Here is a 21,165-nt window from a genome sequence, read left to right on the forward strand (position 1 = left end):
TCATGAAGAATGATTCAATTTTTATACACTCTAATTAATTGAAAAATCTCACCACAATCTTTATGTATGATGTTTAAAACTATAATAGAAAGTCAAAGTATATCCTCATCATTACCAATAATTTTAATTCACCAAGTATGAATCAGTAAACTAACACATGAATCTTTGTATACTCAGATTTCTGAAAGGACTGGCAATCCTGTTTTTAACCTCCCCAAGTCACCTACAATGTAATTAATATACAAATAATCAATCCTGTTCACTAGTACAGATAATTTTAATTCAACAAACCCAGTTCACTAGCATATCTATTTTAGACACACACTGTTCACAATAAATAACTGGTCTCACATGTTCCATTTGTACAAATAGTTATGGCAACAAATATAGTTAGATTCAACAATTCCAGGGGAAAAGTTACACAGGATTCATGACTATTATCTGCCATGAAGTGATCTGAATACGTGCAGAAAACAATGGTACTTAATAATACTTACTTTCAGCATTGGACAAAGTGCAGGGATTACAGTCAACCAAAGCTAACTGAAAATGCTGCAAGAAGAGAGAAAATTAACGCACTAAAAATCAGTCATACAAGATACTTTTCAGGTATATAAGGTTTAATATAATTATGAAACTATGCTATGCAAATATAACATATTATACAACCAACTAGCATTACTTTGAATATTTATTGCTGAGAACAAACAGACTGCTGCATTACTTTCTTTGAACAGTTGAGAAAGAGATTTGGCATAAGAATTAACTTGATATCAAGTCATCCTATGTAAATCTATTTATATGGAAAAAAGAATCAGGTTTTTAAGTCTTCTAGTACATAGGAAGTGTTAGTTACTGAACACTTCAAATAGAACACATAATTATCTTAAAAACTGAAAGTAAAAGTTCAATGGTATTAACGGATTAAATACCACTGCTTATCTCAAAATGATATACACTTTTTTTTAAATGACCATGAGAAAAGGGTAAAACTATTTGCCCTGATTTTTCAATAATTATTATAATTAGAGTCTGTTAAAATATTTGAAGTATCACAAAGAATGTACCAAATAGCCATACAAAACCATCCCACATAAAGAAAACCACTGGTTTTCTAAACCTAAAGGGAGATGAGGGACTAGGGTGGGGATGGCATGACCTCATAGTTTCATTTCTAGTTATCTAAACCAGATGCAAAACAGATGTACCTACTAAGATATTAAGATATCAACTATCAATAATGATCACCAACCCCTAAACCTGAAGCCACATTAGAAAATATCTAGCACACATCCTTGCAACCGACAGAAAACAAATGCAATTACCCTTTTAGGATATATACCCTATTATATGTGTAGGCAGTATTAAACCACTAATAACTTACAGCATCCACTTGTAATAATATTGCATAAGCCTGTCCCCTTGACAAAAAAAAAAGAAACAAAAACAAAATACACGTCAAACTCAAGGCATAATGCTAATCTTTAAGAATGCAAATCATCAAGAACATTGGGTGATGGGGACTTCTCTGTTGCTCCAGTTAAGACTATGCTTCCAGCGTAGCGGGCCTCAGGTTTGATCTGTGGTCTGAGAACTCAGATCCCACATGCTGTGCAATATAGTCAAAAAAACCAATGGGGTGCGATCTGGCATCAAGTTTATCAACACTGAACTGGCTATATAATTAGGAAAAGGCAAACCAGTACTATAGTTAGTATGGAATATTTAAAAAAAAATTTTTTAAGGTGGGGCTTCCTTGATAGCTCAGCAGGTAAAGAATCCACCTGCAATGCAGGAAACACAGGTCTGATCCCTGAGTCAGGAAGATCCCCTAGAGAACTAGTGAGGGTCCATGAGCAGCAACTACTGAAACCTGTGAGCCCTACAGCCTGTGCTCTGCAACAAGAGAAGCCCTCTTCTCTTGCAATGAGAGGGTAGTCCCAGCTCACGGCAACTAGAGAAAAGCCCGTGCAACAGTACAGTCAGAAACAAATAAACAAATAATAACAAATAAAAAAGGTTAAGTCTCTGAATTCTTCTAAAAGATATTTCCAGAAATACATATTCAAAATTTCCAAGCCTCCACAAATTTTTACCATTAAAAGTAATCAAAAGCCAAAAGTACAAAACAATTTTCTAAAAATCACCATTTCTATCCACAAGCCAAATGCCTAAAGAATTGTCTTTTTTCAACTGCTGGAAAAACTGAAAACTGATACATATAATGACAACTTCTAGATGTAAGCCCGAAAGAAACTTAAAACTTTCTATATCAAGGGAGAGAGTCATCAGCAAGCTTTTAGTACTGTATTTCAACATAGAATCAACAAAACTGCACTTGGTCAACCAGAGCCCTCAGTTAACAAAAATAAACTAATGTCAGTTACCCAGTACTACAATGAAACAAAGATTAGAAGGCATAATTTCATATGAACTAGTAGTTATTCACAAATGTCTGTTATATGCATGCATAATTACTGTAGCCTAAATTTGCAGTACTCAATATTTAGAGGTTGTAATATTCTTAATGAGCAAGCTACTAATGAGATGACTATGACCCTTAAATATTTAATCCATTCAACGACTACTTCAAGACCCTATAATGTCCTCAGGACAATGAAGATACTAGGGACACAATGACAATCAAAAGTGAAAAAATATTTGCCATCATTTACAGAATGGGAAAAAAAAATCCAACATCTGAATACTTTGAGAACTGCTTTTATTCTCCCCTGACCTACAAAGCAGATTGTATGTCCTTAAACATCCTTTTAGTGTGCTACCATAGCAATAGAAAACAGACTATTTTAAAAAGTGAGTACTATGAAAGCAAAGCATATTTTATAACCAGTTGTTTTCCTCTAGATAAAAAGAGGCACAGCAGCCACACATTCAGATTGTACTGCATTTCAAAGTCTAATCTATCCTGCCAACATTAATACTTAGATAAGACAGGGGCTTCTCTAGTGGCTCAGTGGTAAAGAATCCGCCTGCCAATGCAGGAGATGCAGGTTCGATCCCCGGATTGGGAAAGAAGGAAATGGCAACCCACTCCAATATTCTTGCCTGGAAAATCCCATAGACAGAGGAGCCTGGCGGGCTATAGTCCATGGGGTTGCAAAAGAAGTCAGCCAGCAACAAAACAACAAAGACAGAGTTAAAAGATGCAAACTGCCCGGCCAAGAAAACACCATTTAAGATGGCAATATTTTATTTTCACTATTTCACTCAAATCTCACAAAGAGCAGAGAGATGCATAATTCAAATCGCCCAATCTACATTTCATCTATCAATACTGAAGGTCCTGTAATGAAATCGGGCAGAAGTTCTGGACTACATAATTATTAATCGATCTTAAAATCAGCAATGAAGTCACTGATGCACCAATTCAATCCCAAAACATCATGAAATGTCAAACATTTCCAAACCACAATGATACACAAAAATTAACTCTGCAAGACTGTACATATTCAAAAACAGGCGTGAGAATGAAAAAACTTACAGAATAACTGAGTTTAACAAACTAAGAACAGCCACATAAAACCACCCCACATAACAAAAATCACTGATACACCTTTGAGTAAACTAAAGGGAGATGAGAGACTAGGGTGGGGATGGTATGACTTCATTTCTAATGTCTAAACTGGATGCAAAATAGATGTATTTTTAACACATAAGTCAGCAAATAACTATCAACTATGACAATCAGCCCCAAACCTGAAGATACATGGTAAAATACCTAGCACCCATCCTTGACCAATAGGAAGAGCTAGGAAATGTACCTCATACTGAAATACTGCGGTACTGAAACTGACTGCTGCTGTGTGAAATAGTTACCACCCAACTTATTAGCTTCTGCAGTTCAAAGACTATCGCAAACCTCAAGGCAGAAAGCATTCTACAGAAAACTAATTTCAAAGCAAGAAGATTTACCTACAACATTTTTTCCTAATGTTCCTTTTAATAGAGCCTTTCTGGTCCAATTTAATACAAGGTTCAATTCATTACAATTTCTGTTGACATCGTTCTCACCAAAGTAACTTTTTCTTTAAAAGCTTTTGACTTGTTCAATATTTCAAAGTAACTTTTCAGTACTTTGCTTTCTATAGACTAAGGAACTAGATTTTCCCCTTCAGATAGAGATGAAAGTTGATGTAATTAACACATAAAACACCAATTTCAAGACTTAATTTCCCTTTTAAAATGTTTTACTTCTAGTTGAATAATCTGTGATTATCTTACCATCTTTTCAATTGTAGAACCCTTCAACTATGTTCCCAAACCTGAAGATAAGCAGTGAGATAACTTTTCATTATTGACAAGTTATGGTTGTATGTATAAATTATTAATTTGGAGCAACGTGTGGATTCCAGATTCAATCTCAGATGTTCTAATTCAATGGGTTGAGAACAATACCCTATGAACCAGATAAAACCCCCTACAACTTATTCCAAGGCACAGTCAGGGTTAAATGCCAATACTTAAAACTTGCAAATTGTGTGCTTACCCCCAAAAGCCTTACTTCAGTCTATACTGCTGTCTATTAAAGCAAATGCTGCTTCTTAGTAGTAAAATGTTTGCAACCTATTTTTACTCTACACCAAGCACTCTGTTATGACTATGCGTATGTATGTTCTCAGCTACATCCAATTCTTTGGGACCTCATGGACTGTAGGCCGCTAGGCTCCTCTGTCCATGGGATTATACCTGTTAAGAACATTGGGGTGGGTTGCCATTTCCTCCACCAGGGGATCTTCCCAACACAGGGATCAAATCTGCATCTCCTGCATTGTTAGATTCTTTAGCACTGAGTCAGCAACTACGCAACTGAATAAAAGGCTCACTGAAATTAATGTTCTAATAAAAGTTTAAAAGACAATTCCATAGCAGAGTCTAAAAGATATAGATGAGGGAAGAAAAGAGATCCTTCAAGCTGAGGAAACAATGTCTGTTTACACAGCGTTTATGAAACAAGGATTTATGAACCATTTAAGTGGGAGAATGGAAGGTTTGTCAGGTACTCTTGCAGGTCAAAGGCAAATTATTTTTTCTTTTTTTTTTACAGATTGCCAGAATTCTGAAAGTATGAATTAAAAAACCAACAAATTTCATTTCTAAAACTAGGGAAAATGCCTTAGAATGCGATGGTAATTACTTTAGGAATTTGGTCTCTGAAAATAAGATACCAAACTAAAACTGGTAAGTTTCGGTAGCATTTGTGAGCCATGATGCCTGGCCAAGTTGATCTGACTGAGATTCCCTCAAAGTTCCCAAACTCAGTTCTTGCGTTCTCTTTGTAATTCAAGATTATAACACTTTCAAGGAGGAACTCTACTGCACCAATGACTAATAGCTAATGAATCCTAGCAATCTTCACTCAAAAAAGAGGCTCCTTCTTTCAAGTTTACCAATATGGTCTCTTCCAAAACTGTCTTTCACACACACACACACACACAAAAATAGTAAGGCAAAAGACATTCTATACTGAAGATGTTCAAAATCTAATTTCCAGCCCTTCTTTTTGGCTCCAGACTTCCATCTATACCAACATCTGATATCCCTCAGGTACTTCCAACTCAATATACTCCCAAATGACCCATTTCCATTTGGAGGCTTTTCATTTCCCAATCCCCAAACCTGTTGTTTTCTTTATCCCCTGCTTTATTAACAGAAAAGTCAGTCAAGTCAATAAATGGGGACTCTCTACCCACACTTATTTGTCAATAAGTTAACTTCTTTATTAAGACTCCTTAAGATCTCTAGGATGTGTTACCTTTTATTCATCCATCTATGCATCCATCCTGAGAACCAATTTATTCTACAGATCTTGCTCACCTTTCTTCCTGTAACTGTGTCCAACATAGTTCTCAAATTTCTCCTTTTTTACAGGTATGCAACTGATTAGAAACTTTAAAACACTGGTTCTAGCGTATGTCAAATCTATGTACAGAAACAATCAGAATATGTATTGACTGAATTTTCAAGTTCTTTAAATCTAGTATACAATCTGTGTTCAAATCAAAATAAGACTAACACGCACATAAATAACAAAGTTAACATAATATATATTTTATAAAGGATAATGTTACAATTTGCATTGTAAAATGTTGTTTAGAAACATAAGCTTAAAAAATTGTGACACTGAATACACTGAATGTTTCATAAAGCTGCATTTGAAGACTGAATATTTATAACCACAAATTTAAGTAGTCATCCATAAACACCAAAAAGTGTTTTTTGATTAGAAATGACATCTTGTAGTTAAAATATATTTGAGGAGAGAAACCTGACACAGGAAACCTGGGCTAATCCCAACTGCTCAGTATCAAGAAAGGATGGTTACCGAACATCTATGAGCAGTCATGTTCTTTTCAAAAATGTATTTGAGGAACTGAAGTTCTTCTACTATTTATACTACTTTGCACTTACAGGTATGTAATAGAACTCAGGGCAGAAATAAATACCAAAAGGAAAAATAAAACTGGGCAGGCAGATTGAAGTGGAGAAAGCATTAGTGGACAGATAAACCAATGAGCAGATCACCTCATACCAGATAATACACAGAAAGTGCTAAACTGCTAAGTCACTTTCAGTTGTGTCTGACTCTCTGCAACCCCATGGACTGTAGCCCACCAGGCTCCTCTATCCATGGGATTCTCTAGGCAAGAATACTGGAATGGGTTGCCATTTCCTTCTCCAGGGGGTCTTCCTGACCCAGGGATAGAACCTGTTGTCTCTTATGTCTCCTGCACTGGCATGTGGGTTTTTTATCACTAGCGCCAGCTGGAAAGCCCCAGATAATACAAAGAAAAGATTAAAAAGTACAGTTGATGAACAGTTGAAAAATGAAAGAGCAGGGAAAAGATTTCTGTCCATAAATGAGGAAAAATGGACAGAAGACAAAGGGCAGTGACCATTCTCTGCCCAGACAGTGACATTATACTCAGGAGAAACCAAATTCCACTACCAAAATGGGAACTGGGGTGGTTGAAAGGTACAAATGTGAAACTAGCAGATAACTAGATTACAGTATAGAGATTACTGTATCAACGATACTGTACTATAAATTTTGAAGCTAAGAGACTAGATCTTAACTGTTCTCACATACAAAAAAAAGATAATTATCTGGCATGACAGAGATGTTATTAGGAAATGCTATGGTGATGATGATAATGTGTCAAATTGGTGGTGATGATATATGGTGATGGTGATATATGGTATGGTGATGATATCAGATCAGATCAGTCGCTCAGTCGTGTCCGACTCTTTGCGACCGCATGAATCGCAGCACGCCAGGCCTCCGTGTCCATCACCAACTCCCGGAATTCACTCAGACTCACGTCCATCGAGTCAGTGATGCCATCCAGCCATCTCATCCTCTGTCATCCCCTTCTCCTCCTGCCCCCAATCCCTCCCAGCATCAGAGTCTTTTCCAATGCGTTAACTCTTCGTATGAAGTGGCCAAAGTACTGGACTTTCAGCTTTAGCATCATTCCTTCCAAAGAAATCCCAGGGCTGATCTCCTTCAGAATGGACTAGCTGGATCTCCTTGCAGTCCAAGGGACTCTCAAGAGTCTTCTCCAACACCACAGTTCAAAAGCATCAATTCTTCGGCACTCAGCCTTCTTCACAATCCAACTCTCACATCCATACATGATCACAGGAAAAACCATAGCCTTGACTAGACGAACCGTTGTTGGCAAAGTAATGTCTCTGCTTTTGAATATGCTATCTACGTTGGTCATAACTTTCCTTCCAAGGAGTAAGCGTCTTTTAATTTCATGGCTGCAGTCACCATCTGCAGTGATTTTGGAGCCCAGAAAAATAAAGTCTGACACTGTTTCCCCATCTATTTCCCATGAAGTGATGGGACTGGATGCCATGATCTTCGTTTTCTGAATGTTGAGCTTTAAGCCAACTTTTTCACTCTCCACTTTCACCTTCATCAAGAAGCTTTTTAGTTCCTCTTCACTTTCTGCCATAAGGGTGGTGTCATCTGCATATCTGAGGTTACTGATATTTCTCCCGGCAACCTTGATTCCAGTTTGTGTTTCTTCCAGTCAGCATTTCTCATGATGTACTCTGTATATAAGTTAAATAAACAGGGTGACAATATACAGCCTTGATGGACTCCTTTTCCTATTTGGAACCAGTCTGTTGTTCCATGTCCAGTTCTAACTGGTGCTTCCTGACCTGCATACAAATTTCTCAAGAGGCAGATCAGGTGGTCTGGTATTCCCATCTCTTTCAGAATTTTCCACAGTTTATTGTGATCCACACAGTCAAAGACTTTGGCATAGTCAATAAAGCAGAAATAGATGTTTTTCTGGAACTCTCTTGCTTTTTTGATGATCCAGTGGATGTTGGCAATTTGATCTCTGGTTCCTCTGCCTTTTCTAAAACCAGCCTGAACATCAGGAAGTTCACGGTTCACATATTACTGAAGCACACATTGTACAAATTAAACTTACTCAAAGTTGTATGTCAATTCTATCTCAATAAAAAAAGTTTTAAAATTTTAAAAGCCTAAAATTTTCAAAGTGCCAATAAGAAGAGTTAAGTTATTTAACAAATAAAGGAAGCAGGCCAGGAGTGGGTATAGAGAAATAACAGCAACTTTTATTATCTTTAGACAACTGAATGAATAAAAATATGCAGTTAAAGCTTCAACAAAAAATACTACAGATATATCTTAGAAACTTAAGGCCTGATTAAAATTAATTTAATAGCTGGTATTGAAATTCTGAGCAAATATTTTTATAATTCATAGTATCTCAATTAAATGAAGGAAATGATTTATATGAGTAGAATAGTAAAAGACAGGAGGTATTTCACAGATTCCAAAAGTGGTTTCTAAAAGGAAATACACATCATCATGCCTTTACTCATTCTTTCTGCCTTAATTTCTTGGAATAAGAAAAAAAAAACAAAATTCCTGAGTCTGAAGTATGATATCAAATCAGATACCTGGAAATGAAGCAGTTTCTGGAGAAGAGTGTTTTTTGAAAAAAACGTAAAATGCTATTTCACTCAGAAGCTTCATGTGAGGTATGATAATAGAAGGGAGACAGCAGAACGAACTGGTGAACAGGGGGCATCTAGAGAAAACTGCACTGTCAGTTTGTGTAGAAGATGACAAATACAATCAGCCTCATCTTTTCTCCCCAATGTTTCCAGCCAATCTCATGAGAGGCATTTTGTCATTTTATTGCCTCTTTCATTTTATTAAGCTATCCATTCAAGAAACACGAAGCACCTGTTGTAATGCCAAGCTAACACACAAGTCTCATTTGAGTTCAACCCATTTCCTTTGAATCTCCTCTTTCAATTCTCATCTTCTTAATCCCTTCATATTATTCCCTTCAATCTGCACTTATCATCTTCAAATATCAAATTATAAGGGGACTTACACTGGTATTCCAGTCAACAATCCACAAGTTCCCATAAAAAAAAGCCACCTTCTTTATCTACCTTTAAAAAAAATATTGAATGCTGCCATTATTTCAGGGGAACTTAAATATCTAAATATCAGGGAGAATTTTTATGTGAAATTCGTTAAATTAAAATAGATGCATTAACTGACCAAAGAATATGGGTGATATTACATCCTATTTTGCATTTATTAGCTCCATATGAAGGAAATAATTTTAATACTCTGCCAAGGTGTAAAAATTAGAAGCATCATATAAAACTACTTGTCTAAACTGGCATGCTTTTCTGATGCAGCAATAGCACACTGCCTCAAATACATAACAAATGTAAGCAATTATCATTAATATCATTAAAAAATAATGAAATAAAATTCTGAATTAATTATATGGAGGTAAATAGGCAACTACTCCCACCTGAGGGTGTATTATATGAAGCAGAAAAGCCATACAGTATCATGTAGAAATGTCACCCTGAAATGGACTCTGGTTCAGATATTACTAAACTAGTTAATAAACTAAGAATAGGTACCTCCATCACTCAACTAAACATGTGAAATCTTTACTGACCAATTTAATGGAAAAATAACACCACTAGTTGAAAAGTAAGGTGGGCATTAACTTCATATTTCTGAGGGTGGGCAGTATGTCAAAAATACAAGTATTAAAATTTAGGACAAGAAAATGGATTTCATACAAACAATATCTAATACTGGCCCCAAATCAGAGTTTTAGATATGGTAAAACTGAGAACTAAAAAAGAAGGGCTAAAAAAACTTATTTAACAGAGACTTTGATATATATATTGTTTAATCTTTGTGACAATCTTGTGGAGTAGGTAGTTATTCCAGTTCTACAGACTGAAAGGGGCTTCCCTGGTACCTCAGTCGGTAAAGAATCTGCCTGCAATGCAGGAGACCTGGGTTCGATTCCTGGGTCGGGAAGATCCCCTGGAGAACGAAATGGCAACCCACTCCAGTATTCTTGCCTGGAGAATCCCATGGACAGGAGAACCTGGCAGGCTATAATCTGTGGGGTTGCAAGAGTGGGACACAAGTGAGCAACTAAGCACACACACACAGACAGAAAGAGGATCAGAAAAGTTAGGCACATTGCCCAAGTCACACAATTAGTTTAGTGGCAGGGTCAAATTTTAAAACCAAATTTGCTTGCTCTGAGAGCTATTTACATGGTACCAAAACAGAATGAATCTGTTTCAAAAGTACATTTTGGGAGAAAAGTTATTACCAGAGATAGAAATAAAACAGGAGGCCCTGGAATGCATTTCATGTGTGGGTGAAAAGCAGGAATCTATTATGAAAATAAACTGCATTTTATTTAAATATTTTACCATCTAAAACATACTGTATATGTTGTATCTCTATCCCTGAGAGGGAAAGAAAATGAGGCAGAAAAGACTAGATCTGTAATGGACAGATTGTATGCACTACCCCCATATAAAAACACTCTTTTTTACCCACCCCTCACTCTTCTATTTGATAGGAAAAGCATGCTTAGGAAATTGAGCTCTGCTCAAAACAGGACATAACTGATCCAAAGAATAGAACAGAATAACCAAATCTTTGATAAGGAATCACTGAAAATGGCCATGTGGTCTAATTTTGGCCAATGAGATGCAAAGTGTTCTTGAAATGATCAACAAAAAGTAAGGATCTTTGTCCTCTACAACACAATAAATCAGGTATTTACTGAGTACTTACTATATGCCGGCACTACACTAAGCACCTATACCATTACCATATAATGCTTTTCTTTATGAAATATGAAAAAGAAATCATTTCACTTTGATCACACCTGGAAACCAACCTGGAGCCACCATAAAATCTGATTTGCTAGTATACACTGCGACTGTCCAACAGGAGGTCAAAATATGCAAGGTGTTTCAAGTCCACTCACATGCCAAAATACAGTTTGAGACAGGCTGCTTTAAGCTTGAGGAAAACTGATCAACTTCTCCACATTACTTACATTTGCCCTAGGGCCTATTCCTCAAACTGTACTCACCTTTGACAAATGTGTGATCTGAATATTTTCACAATCTACTTACTTTAGTGTTTTGGGGTGTATACCTCTCTTTCATACCAACAGCACTATTCTGTATAAACTCATGGAAGACAGAAACGGTATTTGTGAAAGTGTCTACTTTACAACTCTAGAGCAATTAGGCATTCCTAAGTACTTTTTTAAAATTTCAGTAGTTCCTTATTAGTGAATTCAAATTACAACCTACTGTAAAGCATTATCTTTTTTTATCTCCCTCCTGACCCTTCAGCATGAAGACAGCATACAATGGAGATATTTAGAACATGGCAACCATCACAGCCGTAAACTCACAAAAAATTAAGCTTTTCCTAGAACTTCTAATCCTTTCAAAAATCAATACTTTTGTCAAGCAGGGAAGCACTATTTTCATGAAAAGCCCAGTAACACCTAGTCATGGCATAAATAGCACAGGAAACTCAAATGAAAAACTTGAGAAATGTAATATTTAAGCAATGATGTGCTATTTTGCCCAACAATGTTTATACTCACAAACTAGCAGTTGAAATGACTACCGAAGAACACCCTTTTTTAAAATAATTTAAGATATGGGACATGCTCTGTTGGCCTAGTGACACCTAGTGAGACCCATACAAGTAAATGGTCAAAAGATGGGGTCACAGATACAGAATCACTGAGCAGCTGGTTCTGACCCATCACTAACAGTGGAGTGATTCAGGTGTTCAAATCGACGTTGAAACCTTCGCCCTTTCCTGATGACGGACCACAATTCAAACTTTAAAAAGAAAAGAAGTTTACTGATATAATTACTTGCTTATGTCTTAGCATAATGTACTCCGAAACCCAAACATATGCATCTTCCAGTTCATGGCTGATAAAAGTTCTTTCATCTAAATTTTCAAATTTTCTTTTGAAGTACCAATACAAATTCCAACATTTCTCAATGTTCTAATATTTGACAACCCCCCTCAAAAGCACAAAAAATGAAACACTGTATCTTTGATAAAACCCAACAACCTACCTTTAAACTAGACTCATAGTCTGTGTTCACTTTGAACATAAGCCCAAGCCGTAAATGAATTTCCTTGGCTCGACAAAAGCTGGGATCAACATAAAGCACCTCCTGAAATGCTTTAATTGCCCTGAAAGAACATAGACAAAAGATATCTTTACTTTTTAACAATTACATGAATTTTTTCATGGTAACACAGTAAATTTCTGTTTTATGCAATTCTGTTTTAAAGGAAATGCCAGTTTTATAAAACTGATGTCAATGGATAGCTTAAAAAAAAAAGACTGAGAAGGGGTTCTTGGGTTTTTTATGTTAAGTGTATAATATAAAAAGAGAAAAAAAGGAAGATAAGTTGAATTAATTCTTAATTATTCAAATAACATTTTATGGCTTAATAAAATTCTCAATGTTAATAACTGATTTCACTGTTTCTGGAATTTCCTGAGAGAGAGAGAATAGAGCAGGTGGATAGTTTTGTTTTTAAGGGAGATTAATCCTGTTTCTAGTCTACTCCATAAAATGAAGTCTTCTTTTTTAAAACTTTTTATTTCTTTCATATTTAGGTTTGCAATCCATCTATACTTTATTTTTTATATAACGTTTTCATCTTTTTCTATACAAATATTCGATAGCCCCTACATCATACATAGAAAAGACCATCCTTACCACAGCTCTACAGAGCCACATTGCTCTAAATCAAATGTCCTCATCAAACATCTTGATCTGTTTCTGGGCTCTCTATTCTGTCACTTGATGTATTTTTACCCCAAATTCACATTTTATCACAAAAAGTCTTAATGACCAGTAGAACTTAATACAAGGATGAAGAAGGAACACTTTTCACTGAATACATTTTTTATACCATTTAATTTGATCACATGAATGTTACTATGTACTTAAAAATGAAATTAAAATTTTGACAAAGAAAAATGTCTAATTTGAATTTTAGTATCAGATATATAGTATCAGATACACAGTATTTTAGGCATCATTTTATATCTCTCTACATGATTTAAGGCTTATTTCAAGTACAGGCTAATAAATGCTTTGCAAAGCTTTTAATCAACTATTCATTGCTTTTATTTAATCTTAAAGGAGGCTACCTGGAATCTTAGATAATTCCAAAATAAAAGTCAAACTTTTACATAAAACTTCAAAATATACTACCATAAAATAGAGCAAAACAATATGCCCTATGTCTTTAAGCAACTTTATTTTGACTTGTATACTATCTATTCCACCTCCAGAAAAACTATGTATTTATTACAATATTAAGGGTCCTGAACAGTAATATTTATTGTGAGGAGTGGGGGCAATAGGTCTGGTATCAGATACCTTTACATCTGGCTAAATAATTTCTTCCTGAAAAGGAGTTCAGCATCTCTGTGTTACATGGGATTTCAAATGGGTTGGGTTATTTATGTATTTTGCTATTTAGTGTGTATAGACAGAAGAGGGGAGTCAAAGACATGGTATGAAAGAATTCATGTAAAAATTCGAAGAAAATTACCTTTCTTATTCAAAGGTGGCTTCCTGCTCCTCTCAATCAGACTTCAAGATACTCATCTGCATACTGCTAAGAAGGTCTCTGTACTTTTCTCAAACCTTTTTCATAAGAAGAGGTGCAGTTTCAGCCTCTGTATTCTCTTGGTCATGTCTAGAGGCACCTTTTTCTAATAGAACAGATTGTGTGCTCAAGCAAGTGCATGTGTGTGTATGTGTGTGCCTGTGAGAGGGTGTGTGTATGTTGGGGGAACACAACTCACATGTTGGGGGAGAGGCATAAAAAGGTTAGGAGGAGAATAACTGTGGCAGTAAATGATACCAATTAAAAGGTAAGATGTGACTGGGAACAGGAATTCAGGGGCTTCTGGAAGCTTCTAGGGCAATAGTAGAAGCTTCTGGGTCAGGAAGATCCGCTGGAGAAGGGATAGACTACCCACTCCAGTATTCTTGGGCTTCCCTTGTGGCTCAGCTGGTAAAGAATTCACCTGCAATGCAGGAGAGACCTGGGTTTGATCCTGGGTTGGGAAGATCCACTGGAGAAGGGAAAGGCTACCCACTCCAGTGTTCTGGCCTGGAGAATTCCATGGAGGTCACAAAGAGTCAGACACTACTGAGCTACTTTCACTTACACTTCAGGGCGATAGTAATTTTTTATTTCTCAACCCAAGTGACATTTCTGTTTATTTTTATAAATAACATGTAAAGATGTATAGTTAAATGTGTGCAATTTTAAGCATTTATAATAATAATAAATACTTCATAAAGTCCTATTAAAAATCCAGACAGTAAAGAATGGATATATGTACACACACACACACACACACACACTGTACAGCTGAAATTGACACAACCTTATAAACTATATAGTCCAGTAAAAATTCAAAAAAACAAAACCAAAAACACCCCACCCCACCCCCCAAAAAACCGAGGCAGGCCTGAGACATATACAGGAAAGGAGGAGGATGGAAGTGGAAGGCAGCAAAGGATAGAAAGATCAAAGGAGAAAAAGAAGATAGGAAGAAAAACAGTCCAAGAAAGGATGTATGTGAAAGGGAAGAATGAAAACACAAAGCATCAACAGCAACCCTTCAGGAAAAATATTTCCTACTCCATCTCAGTTTCTATTTCCATCCTTTGCCCAACCTTTGGTAAATGTGTTTTATTTTATACATGCCTTTAGTTATTACTTTGAAATGTTACACAACTACAAAGAAAACAAGTTCTCTATATAGGTTAACATACTGGGAATTTTTTTTTTTTTTTTAATTAACCTATCAGCAAAAACACATGTTCCAATACACTAGTCGGGGCTACACCTTACTGCTCTTTAAGGACTATTACAAGTGCCTATGACAAGGTTGAACTATACATCTATTCGTCAAGTTCTCCAGGTTGTTTCCAAGTTTCCCTCGACTTCAATACTTCCAGACTCAATCTTCAATATCTCATTAGTAGATAACTGAAAGACTCCTTAAAGACTCCCCTTGCTCTGCTCTGGCTTGCCTATGCTTCCTCAAATATGTAGCTCCTATGATGGCCTACTAATAACCATGACACTCAAGTCAAATGCTCCATGTCGCATTTAAGGTCTGTGAACACCCCATTCCCAGTCATGCCCTAACACTGCTCCTCTTCAACTGTGAGCTGGCGCATCTCAGGAACTCCTTCATGTAAATATTGGCCCTCTTGCTTTCACTGCTTCTCCTGAGGATAGTCTCCTGACCTGAAATATTTTCATTCTTCTGCTTCACTCTAAATGCAATATTACCTTTAAGACTCACCACCCAAACTCAATACCATTTTTTTTTTTGCTTAGTATTAACCAGCAGTTAGGGCCACTCTATAATCAAATCATTTTATTCTCTACTTACCAGTGTGCTATCTCCAGTTTTTCCAAGTGGTCTATTCCTTGAGGTCTACATTCCTCTTTTATTTTCAAATACTCTAGACATTACAGGAAAATGTCTAGTATCTGTTTACTGGTGTCATCACTTTCATAGCTAGCAAACTGGATTTCTTGTTGAGGGGGTGGGAAGGGACACTCCATAGTCTCTTTACTGATCAGAGTTCCCCTGAGCTAACAAAATAGATTAAGTTCATTTTCATTTCCTTTTCTGAACTTTTCCCATCTTCCTCTCCTATATGTTGCTTCCACCCCTTGGGGGTGAGAGAAGAAACAGAAAAAAGAATGTGTTTGTGTATTAGAATGGGGAGAGCGCTGTGTGGAGAAAACAGGTACAACTCAGACTAATTTTGGTCATCATTTTAATACACTCATATCTCACCAAACCACATGCAACCAGAGTATGGTCTCTACAGTGCAAGTTAGACTACACCACCAACACATACAAATTCTGCTGACATCAGTATTCTGATCAACAGACAATTTCAGAACATGAGAAATGGCTACTTAAAACCATAAAATACTGTTAATGATATAATGCTTAGAAAGGCTTACAATTTTCAAATATTAAAGCATAATTTCTACCGAAATAAAAGTGCATATTGTATGCATAACTATTCATGCATTTTTTCCTTAAAATCTAAAAACGGTTTTTTAATCACCATAATTATACCTATAGATTTTCAGTTTAAAATTTTACATTTGTTAGACACTGCTAACAATTTTTAAAAGAAAATTATAAAAAACTAAAACCTTAATAGTACTACCTACAAAAAACACACACGCTGACTGTATTTTAAAGCAATGTTCATTTTTAATAAGGTTTCTAGAAAGTCATTTTTTAAAAAGCCTCCTTTAGAATTTTACCAAACTATAGAAAAATGATGATATTAAGTAAACACCCTGGCACAGTTTGAGCACATTTAAAGAGACAAAATAAAACTTTAAGTTCTCTGGAGCTAATAAAGGTGAGTCCAGAGATTTCCCTCAGGCATATCTGACAGGATAAGGGAAGTAATTTCACAAGTTTAGCCCTAAATCAGTAATAACACATACACAAAACAAATAAATACTTCGATACACACACACTTAGGAAATTTAGACGTTCCATCTAAATGAGACAATTAGTAAGATTTAATGAAGAACTCAGAGACAGGTAAGATATTTAAAGGTAGAGATGGAAAGAGAAGGAGACCAAACAAAGTAAATGGCATAAAACAAGTTACATGGGTGAAAAATGCTCAAGACATTTTCAGTGAAATGTTAATACAGTAGTGACTCACACAAAGAATCTATTTAGGGGAACAATAAGGTTAGAAAGATCATTTGAGGTTGAAACAGAGAGAATCTTAAATGTGAGGCTAAGTTAGACGTATCATACACTGGTTTATTCACATTGACATTTGCTAATGTATTACCTCTTGGGTCTTTTGCCCTCTTCAGTCAGCTTCATTTCATCACTGCAGACAGTGGGATTTTTTTCTCCTCTCCATTGTGAAGTTTATATTTATATTCATAATTTCCCTGAGGCTTAATCAGTCCAAACCCTTCCAAATTCTCTCTGGCAATCTATGTGTCACTGGTAAGCATGATTTTACCAAAACTACCTATTTATCTGCTAGTTTTTTCCAAAACAGAAGCAAACAGAATAAATTCAACATATGTTAACATCAACTGCTTTATTTTAATAGAAATATACTTAAACTCTGGTCTAAGATAATTAGTTTGCATAATGATAGCTCAGAAAACATATATTAAATATTAAGTTTTTGCCTGACTCCATGTTAAACAAGCCTCAAGGTCAATGGTGGTTATCTCTAATACATTAGGTTTATGTTTATGTTTGCACTCAAAGCAGTGACTTTACAAGGCAAGCAAAGATTACTATACCCTTAAGAACACTTGGTAACTGGTACAAATAATTGGTACACTTCTAATTGGAAATGAATCCTGGAGAAAATTCACTTGTAACGTGTTAACATCTGTCTTTTTGAACTCACCTGCATCCCATTACCCTACTCTTTGCTGATGTCAACATAATAATCACTACATTTCCTTACCAGGCCTTATCAATCAGATTTGGGAAGGTAATTTCCAAAATCCTCTGCCTCTGGCAAAGAATTATGTAGCTGTTAGATTTGCTACCATAAGATCATTCTGATATTGATCAGTGGGGATACAAAAGGTTACAAGCTAAAGAAAGAGGAATGGTAGGATTTTCAAGGGGGTATATTCAGAAATATGGCTACAAGTTATAATAATTTACTACTGTACATGGTTCAATTTTTTTCGCTCAAAGATATAAGTTTCTTATTATAAAGGCAAGGAAAAGCTCAGTTCAAGATACCCTTAGCTATTTGCCACCCTCATGAAGTGAAGGCATGGGCATAAACATGGAAAGGAATGGCTTTATAGATGCTGGTTCTAGCGCTCTGCTGCATGTATTTTACTCTGGGCTTCTATGTCTTCCTTTCTTCTTCTGGATATATAATTTTTAAGTCTGGTCACAAGTTACTGTGTATGATAATAGTAAAATTAAATCATTATGATAAATCTACTAAGAATTTAACAGTTGCTCTGTTTCTGACACTGGGTTCCTCAAACTCAAAGTAGAAAAACTGACCAAGTTACTGAATTGACTCAAGAGGCTAACATCAATTCAAAAGTAAAAGGTGTGTGTGGGGGGGGGGGGTGGGGGGGGCGGCGGGGCGGGGAGAGGATGCAACATAATAGGGCAAGAAACAAGACAGATTAACAAGATAAAACCCATAGTTGATAAAATTGCTCTTAATAATTTATTAGGTCACTATCACCAACTCCAACACACATGTTGGTTGCATGCTTTCTTCTCAAATACTTAATCTAATTAAATACCAACAGACACCATTTCCAAATATTAAATTCTACTTACATTATAAATGTTCCAGAGCTAGACCATTCTGAGCTAACAATACAAAAAAAGGCATGCCATACCTTTCTCTGCAAATATTTTTTCAACAAATCCCAAAGCACTTAAGTGTGTGTGTGTGGAGGGGGCTGCTCCCAGAAATTAATAGCTACCTATAAATACAACAAACAAAAAAATCCCCACACAAATTTAGTCTTAACCTAGGAAGTTCCTATTCATTAAGGCTATACTCTAAAACTCTCACCAAGCACCTACTCCAAGCTTTCTAATTTTGTGGCTGTTCAAGTAATAATGAAGTAAGTGAAAGCAAAATTGGGGGCAGTTTGTGAAAGAACATTTGATCAGGAAAACAGAAAATATGCATCCATGAAGGATTAAGAGAGAGTGTGAATGACTTCCTTGGTGGTCTCGTGGTTAAGAATTCACCACACATCCCCTGGAGCAGCTAAGCCCTCACACCACAACTACTGAGCGCATGTGCCACAAGTAGAGAGCCTGTGTGCTACAACTAGGACTCAAGCAGATAAAATGAATAAATATTTTACAAAAGAGAGAAAAGGTGTGAGATATATCACTTTAGGGAGCAGCTAGAGCTGAAACTTAAGACATGACAAAATGGTAACCAGGACAGGATCAACAAAACAGAAGGCACTTCGTAATTCAGAGATTGTATCATTCTTATATAGTTTCATTAAGGCAACTGAAGGAACCAGAAATCATATGTAGATAAAGAATCAAAAGATACAGTTTTCCACACTACAAGCCCCCTAACTTGACATGGTCACACACTTTTTAATGCAATCCAGTTTTGAACTGATGATGGTTTCACCTCATTATTGATTTTATGCTTTTATCTGTGATCTACAGAGAGTTCACAAGTTATCACAGGTAGGTAAAAACTAACTCCTGTGAGGTATACCTGTCCATTTCTAAAAGTGTAGCATTCCTTGTCTTGAGTTTCACCTAAATTATTTCTGGCTGGCCATAAAGATTGTACAAATGCGCCCAGAAGAACAATAATAAATACTGATTAAAAATAATGGCCTATCAATCTTCAAACTTGCAGACAGACTACAATAGACTAAATAATTAGAGTGGGAAATCTGAGCTTGCTTCCGCAACCAATTACATAATACTGAGTTACACACACACATACACATCTCTTGTTTTCTTCATCTATAAAATTAAGGGAGAAAACTAATTAATCTCTAAGGCCATTTCTGGTTCTAAAAGTTTTCTATAAATAGGATCTTTAAGAACCTAAGAGATTTTAAAACACTCCTAATCTACTCTTGATGATACATGATACACTGCATACAGAGTTAGGAGGCTTAAATTTTAGATTGTTCTACAACAATGTATAATTTAAAAGAAAAATATTACAAAACTTCTTTATAAAGACCAATTATAGCTTTGTAAAGTTTACCATGAAAATGAACGATTTGCATAATACTCTATCCACACAGATGTTCTCTAACAATGCAGTGTTTCCATTGATGATCAAAAACCAACAGGACCAAAACCAAAGAGGAAAGAAAAGGCATCTGGGAAAAGTCATTCATACCTGAAGTTTCCTCTTTAGAGCAATCATATCACATCATTACCAATGCACATTGAAAAGCTCTGTAATAAATATCCACGGTGCCCATCAGGTATATGACAGGGTTATAACCTTTGGTAAAAACGTTCCTCTGGACTTTCTAAGCACTCACTCAAGCTTAAAATTATGGAGACTAGAAGGGACTCTGACAAAGTTGAATACATTTCCAAAAAAAAAAAAAAAAATCTACATAGGGCTTTACAGTTTACAAAACGTACATTATCTAATTTGATCATCAAAACTCTATTAGAGTAGAAAAGACAATTAACTGCAATGTACCTAAAACACACACACGAGCAAACAGATCAAACTAAAAGTGCTGAGAACAGAATACCAATCTGTCAATTATGTTCTTTCCACTAGAGAATGCTACTGTCTTGTCTGGTAAACAGAAAAACAACAAGGGGGCAAAGGCCATAGTAACAGGATCCGATATACTTTACTGTTTATAAAATCTTACATATTTCTATCATATTTAATGTCTGACTCTGAAGGTGGTACCATTATTACTATTTTACAGAAGAGAGAACTGAGAGTTTAAAAATCTAGTCCCTAGCTACAAGAAATTGGAAAGTACTAGTGTGTGTGCATGTGCGTGTGTGTTTTGGTGAAGGAGGAAGGGAAGGAGCAGTCAGCATGTCTAAAAGTCTGAAAAGCAAATACTGGTCATCATGCATCACTTAGCCACAAACCTCGAGAACAGAGAGCACAATCATTCCCCCGTTCAAATAAGCTAGGGACCACCAGGTATAATAAGTAACAGAAATTCCAAAAGCTTTCTAATCT

General features: G+C 35.9%; 1 protein-coding gene across 8 annotated transcripts in view; it reads right to left on the minus strand.

Moving 5' to 3' along the window:
• The window catches only part of KDM6A (lysine demethylase 6A), a 179,563-nt gene that overhangs the window by 74,086 nt on the left and 84,312 nt on the right, over positions 1 to 21,165 (minus strand). For all 8 annotated transcript variants that reach the window (XM_024987737.2, XM_024987736.2, XM_024987732.2 and 5 more), the window contains exons 6-7: positions 12,472 to 12,592; positions 498 to 552 (exon numbers count right to left, since the gene is read on the minus strand). In XM_024987737.2, coding sequence (XP_024843505.1) covers positions 498 to 552; positions 12,472 to 12,592 — 176 coding nt within the window. The remainder of the gene's footprint in view (positions 1 to 497; positions 553 to 12,471; positions 12,593 to 21,165) is intronic.

The sequence above is a fragment of the Bos taurus genome, chromosome X, assembly GCF_002263795.3.
Source record: "Bos taurus isolate L1 Dominette 01449 registration number 42190680 breed Hereford chromosome X, ARS-UCD2.0, whole genome shotgun sequence".
Taxonomy (NCBI): Eukaryota; Metazoa; Chordata; class Mammalia; order Artiodactyla; family Bovidae; genus Bos; species Bos taurus.